At 40.9% G+C, this 8,481-nt stretch overlaps 1 protein-coding gene and 1 non-coding gene across 3 annotated transcripts; one reads left to right on the forward strand and one right to left on the reverse strand.

The window, feature by feature from the left end:
* Positions 1–204: 204 nt before the first annotated feature.
* LOC112874913 lies at positions 205–6,595 on the forward strand. Of its 2 annotated transcripts, none has more exons than XM_025938502.1 (7): positions 205–441; positions 1,589–1,913; positions 2,012–2,101; positions 2,186–2,302; positions 3,507–3,626; positions 3,718–5,579; positions 6,216–6,595. In XM_025938502.1, exons 2-6 carry the CDS (start codon positions 1,594–1,596, stop codon positions 5,537–5,539), a joined length of 2,469 nt encoding a protein of 822 aa, XP_025794287.1. In that variant the 5' UTR covers positions 205–441; positions 1,589–1,593; the 3' UTR covers positions 5,540–5,579; positions 6,216–6,595. The 2 variants fall into 2 exon arrangements, with proteins under 2 accessions (XP_025794287.1, XP_025794285.1); XM_025938500.1 differs by having other exon boundaries at positions 207–441; positions 6,097–6,595.
* Positions 6,596–6,884: 289 nt separating this feature from the next.
* On the reverse strand, positions 6,885–6,957 carry TRNAR-CCU. Its single transcript has one exon. It is a non-coding gene; the product is annotated as a tRNA-Arg (tRNA).
* Between the last annotated feature and the right edge of the window lie 1,524 nt (positions 6,958–8,481).

Below are 8,481 nucleotides of genomic sequence, written 5' to 3' on the forward strand. Positions count from 1 at the left end.
GCAATAGTCATCTTGGAAGCCGTAGCAATGATAGTTTAACTCGACTCAGACCGCCAAAAAAAAAAGCGAGTGCTGACGATGTGGTAGGCACGGATTCGGGGCCACATGAATGACAAAATGTTTTCCGCCTGGAAAGGAAAATGAGTAGCAAAATTGTGAAAAGAACCAGGCAAGTTTTCCCCTGGTGTGGAAAATATCAGGAATACCCCTGGCGTCCGCAGCCCTAGCAAATCGAACCCCCTCCATCTTCCCCTTCCCCCTCCCTCCCCATCCCGTTCCCCTCCCCTTCGCTCGCGGCCGCCGCCAGGCACGCCCGCCTCCTTCCGCCTCGAAGCGGCTCCTCGCTTCTGGTGCTCGTGCTGCCCTCCGTTCCCCCGTCTCCTGGTGGGGGGAGGCGTGGATCCGAACTTGAGGGGCTGATTTCTTCCCTTGCTCTTGTCGGTGAGTAAATCTATTTGCCCTTCCAGATTTTCTGGGGTTTCGACTGAACTGAATCTCTCCCGTCAAGCCCCTGAGTTCCCCCCCACGGGTTGGTGCTAGAATTAGAATCCATTTCAGCGAGAAACAGCCGTCCTTTTTTGTGCTCCTTTTCAGTTAGTATGAGCAATTTTTATTTGGATCCCCGCTTCAGTTTCTCTGGGTTTGCCTGCGAATTCGTGTCGCATCCTCTGGGATTTTGTCTTTTCCCCCGAGCCTCGCCGCTGGTTTCGTGGCTGCTGTTCGCAGTCTCGTTGCGATTTCTCCGAATTGTAGGGTATTCTTGAGCAAAATGTCCTCTTTCTCTCTTTTACTCCCTTTTCACAAAGTTCCTTCCGAAGGTACCTTGGCTTTTGTTAGTTATTGTCATTGCGGCCCTGCAATTAGGAACAAATGGCACTTCACCCCCATCGTTCTCTCCTTAGCACGAGTTCAGTTCAGCTTCAGCCACTGTTTTTGAATATCTCAGCTCTTAGGGAAGAAAAAGCTGTCCACGAGCACGTTCTTGTTAGGTGGAATCGAGATGCGCAAAGATGGATATCCACACTCGCTACCGTAACTTGAAGTCCAGAGGTTAAGGAACGTGGTGCCAGTATGACATCCGGGTCGAAATCGTTGTATGTTGTGCCTGTATGTTTGATAATATAAAATTTCAATTACCTTGTGAACTATTGTATGTGATTAATAGAACAACCTAAAAAGTTGAGCAAATTTTGGACACGACCTTGTTCGTAAGTTGAATACTGCATATTAGAGAGCTTTATCTGTTTTGTTATATGCGCATGAACAACCCTGACCAATTTAAGCTATATGCTTACAAATCATGCACTCTATTTGCCAAATAACCGTGTGCTTCTTGTTATACCTTTGCCTACAAAAAATTGAATTTCAGGCACCTTAAACTAGAATAACTGAGTTTCAGGCTTAAAAATGCTCATGAACAGCTCTCCCCTCTTTGACATGATGTTTGCTCTCGTCTGTTTTGAACTGTTGAGTGTATTTTGCAATGTATTGTAATTGTGTAGATTACATCTGAGAAATTTGATAGAAAGTAATTTTCCTTCACTTTTCTTATTTATGTTCTAATTATACTTAACCCTGAACAACTCAGGAAGCATGGCGGACGGGGGTATCGTGGTAGCCATTTGCCAATATGGTGGAGAGTTCACTTCTGGCCCCAATGGTAATTTGATATACAAAGGAGGAGAAGCGCATGCTGTTGATGTCACTCGTGATATGTCACTTGAGAGCTTCAAGGATGAGGTGTCCAAGGTGTTCCATGTTGATGTCACTGACATGTCATTCAAGTACTTCCTTCCAAATAATAACAGAACTCTCATCACAATATCATGTGATCGAGATTTGCAACGGATGGTTGATTTTACTACTAGTGCTGCACAAGTGGATGTTTTCTTGATTAGTAGAGTGGAAAACAGGTATTCTTTGTTGCACCTTATCATGATAATTCATGTTGAAGAGTCAGCTTCACGCATATGTTTCCGTGATGCATGCTTTTCTCTTGCTGGATAACCAGGAGTATTGTAACTTACTCTGGAGCGTCTGCAATTAAATCTGGGTCTAATGCGCCTGGCGACAAAAGGAAAAGGCCACCTTCCAAAAACAAGTAGTTTGCACTGCACCGATTGTCCTTTTGTTATTTGCATCCTCCATAATCTTAAGCTCTACATGAAACGGTCTCTCTCTGTAGGGCATCCAAAAATAACAAGAAGACTCCAACTCCCAATGTTCCAGGAACTGCAGTTCAAGCTAGCGCGAATAATGTGAAGCAGCCAAGACCAGTTGCCACTGAAAATGATGAAAACAGGTGCAAAATCAATCTTCATATAACAGCTATATCTTTTTATGTCTTCTTTGCTCTTGGATGTTTTTGAATTTGAAGAAATGGCAGGAGTTCTGCCTTTCATTCATAAAGTGGAGGGAAATAAAGCCTTATGTACAAATGGTTTTATAAACAAAACATTGAGACCCATCCTAGCTCAAGAGGTTAGTACTAGCTAGACAACCAACATAAATAAACACAACTGCAGCAGTTCTGACAGGTGGGGGATTGTCACTTGTCAGCCTCCTCCCCAGGCGCAGTGGACGACTGCAATTTTGCCCTTCGTATCGAGAGTGACCTCATAGAAACCTCTTGCTCTGAGATGTTAGGAACAATAAAGTACTTTCATGTTACCATCAGGAAAGACTTGTTGTCCTTGGTACCTATCTACTGCATGCCTAGCAAACACACAAGAAAGCTATTCTAGCCCCCTTTAATTTCAAGAGTAGCGTGTTCCAGTGTACTACCTTATTTGCTGGTTAGCCTATAAAATGCCTATTTTGGATAATAGTATTCTTGTTAACCTATATTTCCTGCATAACTTATTTTGTGAAGTTCTTGGTTTGTGCCAGCACTGCCACTTCATGACCAATGCATCATTAATGCTTACTTCTGAATTTGTTGACTTTGAAGTTCTTTCCCATAAGTTGATTTATGTTGTACTTTTGGTTATTTTACAGAACATACGAGTGAATAGTTAGCTATTGGTGGGTCATGGTCCACATAAGATGGTTATGGACTAACGCTTTAGGCATATTTACAACATAGTTCCCCTTTTCTGTTGTTGTTGTTGTTTTGCTGCAACTTGTAACTGCTAAGCAATACAGTAGCTTGGACCCAAGGAGCTTTTAACTAATTTTGCGGACAATGCAATGTCTTCACTTTCAGATTTTGTGCAAATCATGCATGTATTGACTGCCGTATATATTTTCTAGTTGCTTCTAGTAACATTAATTCTCCATCATTTCAAGTAGTCATAGTTTCAATTTTGTGGGAGTATGAAGTTTTACCAAATGATGCTAACTGAACTTCTGGTCTATTTCATCTTGAATTTTTAAGTCTTTTGAATACATGTCATTATCATTTGAAGTGTTATAAATCAGAACCATTACTTTGATTATTCAGCAGTTCTGTTTTGTGGCGGTGTGTTGTCAATTCTCAGTTGCTATTATCAATTTTCTCAAACTAGGGTTTTCCAACTGGAATTCGGAAGTGATGTTGCCTTTGCCACCCCACCTGGAGGTTCTTCCACTGAACCAGGCATTCTGGATCAGCAAAATCTTCTTGCTCTTGTTGATGCCACACCTAGGTAATTATGTTATCTCATATTTTCCACTTCAAATTGTTGTACAAAGAGGACAAATTTCACAGATGTTTGCAACTATGCATGGTGTTTGCAGGGAACCAATTGGGCTTTTTGATGATTCCGGCGAACCATATGTTGGTTCTGAGATTACTGCAGACCCTCATCATGGACTTGACAATCCTATTGTGTTTTGGGATGACATTATCAAAGGTGTTGGTCAAGAGTTTGATAATGTGAAGGATTTCCGTGCTCAGCTGTGCAAATATGCCATTGGGAAAGGATTTGCATATCGATTCATAAAAAATGAAACAACTCGAGTCACGGTAAAATGTGTTGCAGAGGGCTGCACATGGCGATTGCATGCATCCGAGTCATCTCGTAACAAGAAGTTTGTTATCAAGAAAATTACAGATGAGCATACATGTGGGGGAGGTAATGGAGAAGGCCATCGTCGAGCAACAAGGCAGTGGCTGACAACTATCATTAAGGAGAAGCTGCATGATAATCCAATGTTGAAGCCGAAAGAGCTTGTCAAAGAAATATATGAACAATATGGAGTCACACTAACTTATTCGCAGGTTTGGCGAGGTAAAGAAGTAGCGCAGAAGGAATTGTATCATGCTATCAGGGAGACCTACAGCCATTTGCCCTGGTATTCTGATAGGCTTATCGAGTCTAACCCAGGAAGTATAGCCTTGCTGTCTCCAATGGTGGATACGAAATTCCGTCGCTTTTTTGTTGCATTCCATGCTTCTTTGCATGGCTTTGCAAGTGGGTGCAGGCCCCTCTTATTTCTTGACAAGGTTCCTCTGAAAGCAACAAATGATTACAAATTGCTGGTGGCGGCTGCCGTTGATGCAGATGATGGTGTCTTTCCAGTGGCATTTAGCGTGGTTGAAGATGAAAATTACGACAGCTGGATTTGGTTCTTAATGCAGCTGAAATATGCTCTGTCAAATCACAACTACCCTTACCATGCCATGACATTCTTGTCCAGTGGACAAAAGGGTCTGGATGCTGCTGTTTCTCAAGCTTTTGAAGATAGCCACCATGCCTTCTGTTTGCATCATATCATGGAGGAATTCAAAGGAGAGCTAAAGAAAGGGCCATGGTCACAACAAATAAGAGAGGGAATGATAGAGGATTTTACTCGTGCGGCTCAAGCATGCAGCATCGAGGATTTTAATGCATCCATCGAGAGCATAAGGAATATATCCACTGAAGCTGCTGACTGGATCATTGCAAGCAAGCCTGAGCATTGGTCAGATGCCATTTTCAAAGGCTGTCGATACGATCATTTCTCCTCAAACATTGTTGATGCCTTCAATAACTGGATACCAACCAAGAAGGAGGGTTCAATAGTGCTGATGATTGACTCCTTGAGAACAAAAATAATGGAGATAATAGAATCAAGGCGTGAAGCTTGCAAGGTGTGGTCAGGGCCATTGACACCTTCCATGGAATACAAAGCAAAGGAGGAGATGATGAAGGCTGGTAAGATGACAGTGCTGTGCTCCTCTGAAACCGTGTTTGAAGTGCGGGGCAATGCAATTTTCGTTGTCAACCTTGCAAACTGGGAGTGCACCTGTCGGAGGTGGCAACTTTCTGGTCTCCCATGCGTGCATGCTGTTGCTGTCTTCAATAGGATTGGGCGATCTTACTATGACTACTGCTCGAAATTTTTCAGATTAGAAAGCTACCATTTGACTTATTCAGGAACAATCTTCCCAATACCTGACATGGATACCGTTGATTTTAGTGCTGGGGCTAATTTAATTCCACCTCCCAAGCCTCGTTCATCAGACAAACCAAGAAGGAAGCGGATTAACCCCAACAAGGTCCCCACAGTTATTCGACTCTGCAGCAGGTGCAAGCAAGCAGGACACAATAAGGCAACCTGTGAAGCTATTTTGTAGACAGAAGTAACTTCTGCTTCTCGAGTATGTATAGTACCAGGTAATGTCTTATCTTTTGTCCTACTTTTGCTTGAATAGGACCTGGCTCTCATTTGCTTAAAATACACAAGTTTCTTCTATGTTCTCACTCAGCATCTTAATAAATATGTATAAATTGAAGTCTGCAATGTCATGTAGAATGATTATTGTACAGAAACTTGGCTCTCATTTGCTTGCACATCTATGAAAACGTTGCTGTCTTTTGCAAATGAAAGAGATCACTTGAGAAGTTGATAATGAGCATGTCATTCTTGTGTATGCAAGCTTTCAGGGGACATGAATAATGCAAACAAAATTTGCCACTCATTTTGACTGTTTTCTTGATTAGTGTGATAACTTTTAAGATTTGAGATCTTCTGCCGTACACTGTATTTTGTAAAATATCTCAGTTAGAGCACTTGATCAGGGCTGCATTGAATCATTGCTATGCAACATGTTTTCCTTCGGTATTACAATGCAACAACAGTGTGCAGTTTGCTGAGAAGATGTGTTTCGTCTGCTGAATTTGCACTTTCCAGGGTGATCCATGTATCGTATCGGGGAAGGGAACTCTGAACTAGTATTCTTACACAACGGCGACTGGATGCACTTTTAATACTTGCTGTTACACACTCCTACATTTGTTTCTCCATTTCAGTGTCAGTTTTTGGTGGAGCACGGCCGGCGGGAAGATGGCGGGTGGTTTTTGGGATCTAATGTGGTGACGAAATTGCACACAATCTGTTGTAGTTCATGCCTTTTGTCGTTGCTTGGATCTAAGGGTACATGGGATATCAGGCATATGATTGGGAGCTGTAACTTAAATTTTGTGTAGCGGCACGATTATATCCGGAACAGCGTAGGTCGAACAGTTGGTAACTCTAGGTAGCCCATAATTTTTTCTTTTAGATGATGTGATGCTTGTTGTCATTACTAGATCTGTGTACATGCTTTAATTTGTTCGTTGTTGATCGTAACAGTTGCACTGCTCTTGTGTGCGCACCTAGATTAAGCAGATGATCGTTTGTTGTTGTTGCCCTCAGGTCCAAGTTAGTGTTCCGGCATGTGCAATCTTTGGCAACATCATGCACCGTCCAAGCAAGTTTTGTATGTTTTTTAAATAAAAGAGTCATAAATTCGTTTCGAACTCGAGATCAAGACCAAGCAGAACCCGGCAGATCGAAGGCGTTCCTTACGTGGCAAGAACAGGACGGGCCTTAGTTGTCGGTCCAGATGTCCAGTCGTGCATAAATAAACAGGCGTACACATGTCATGTGTGCATGTCACGGCGAGGTAAAAAAAAGAAAAGTTAAGACCAAAAGAACATCGCGCCAGGTAGGGGTCGAACCTACGGCCTTCTGCTTAGGAAACAGACGCTCTATCCACTGAGCTACAGGCGCGTTATAATACTGAGGCAACTATTAAATCTTCTTGTTGAGTTGTTCCATGACCAAGGGCCAAGGTGAACAGGTTCAAGGCAAAACTTATTTGCATAAATATATAAATATTTGTGACTTAGGCTCTATTTGGATCCAAGTTCTAAACTTTAGCACTAGTCCATTCAAACACGAGTGCTAATAGGATGGGCTAATTTTAGCCAAGACTCAAAAGGTTTAGCATAGGTATAAGTGTAATATGTGCTAAAGTTAAGTAGAGCAGTACATTGAGCCAACTAACAAACTAACTTTTCTTTGCACATTTAGGGGGTGTTTGGTTCCGGAAACTAAAATTTAGTCCTTGTCACATCTAATCTTCAGATACTAATTAGGAGGACTAAATATAAGGTAATTATAAAACTAATTCATAGATGGAGACTAATTCGCGAGATGAATCTATTAAACCTGATTAATTCATCATTAGTACATGTTTACTGTAGCACCATATTATCAAATCATGGATTAATTATGCTTAATAGATTCGTCTCGCAAATTAGTCTCCATCTGTGCAATTAGTTTTATAATTAATCTATATTTAATATTCTTAATTAGTAACTAAATATTCGATGTGACATGGATTAAAATTGACTTTAGTGGTATTGGTTATAATTTTGTCATGATCCGAGATTAAGTTTGACTTCCCTCTTCTCTTTATTATTGAGAGATGCAAGTGCATGCGGTGTCCAAACCTCAAGACTGACTTTTTGATGTGATGCACTCATGGTGCACATGCATCTACCCTCAGTTTGAGGTCATCTTGCTACATGTATATTAGGTAGTTATTGATGTGTGTGTTTAGTTTGTGTGTGCCGTTGGGCCCACAGGTTGAGCCACAAAACCAGCAGCAGATCCATCGGCAAGCTGGATATTGGATTAGCCAGAAAGAGCAAGTTGGTAGTCATTTGATTGTATCTAATGATATAGTTAAACACAGATTACATGGAACGAATGATAATTGTGTACTTAGCCTCTATTTGAATTCTAAGGACTAAAGTTTAGTTCTCTGGATGAACTAAATAAGAGTTTATTGTAAAACTAATTGCATAAATCACGGCTAATTATCGAGATGAACCTATTGTGCTAATTATCCCATAATTAGCAAATATTTACTGTAACACAAATATTGCCAAATCATAATCTAATTAGACTTAATGGATTTATCTCGCAAATTAGTTTCCATTTATGCAATTGGTTTTGTAATTAGTCTACATTTAATACGTACCCAAATATCAAAATACCCCCTTACTATAGTTTACTACTCCCTCCATTTTGTCATGAGATGTATTTTACTTCGTTCGGACAAGCATTGGACCATGATTACTCCATAAATTATAATAATAAGTAAGCATATTTTAGTGCCATACATACAATGGATTCAATCCTATATAACTAAAACTATATATTAAAAAATTATTGTTGGTCAAAGGCTTATCCTAACGAAACGAAACAAGCATGGCATGCATCTCAAATGGAGGGTGTACTACCAAA

Source organism: Panicum hallii, chromosome 9 (genome assembly GCF_002211085.1).
Source record: "Panicum hallii strain FIL2 chromosome 9, PHallii_v3.1, whole genome shotgun sequence".
NCBI lineage: Eukaryota > Viridiplantae > Streptophyta > Magnoliopsida > Poales > Poaceae > Panicum > Panicum hallii.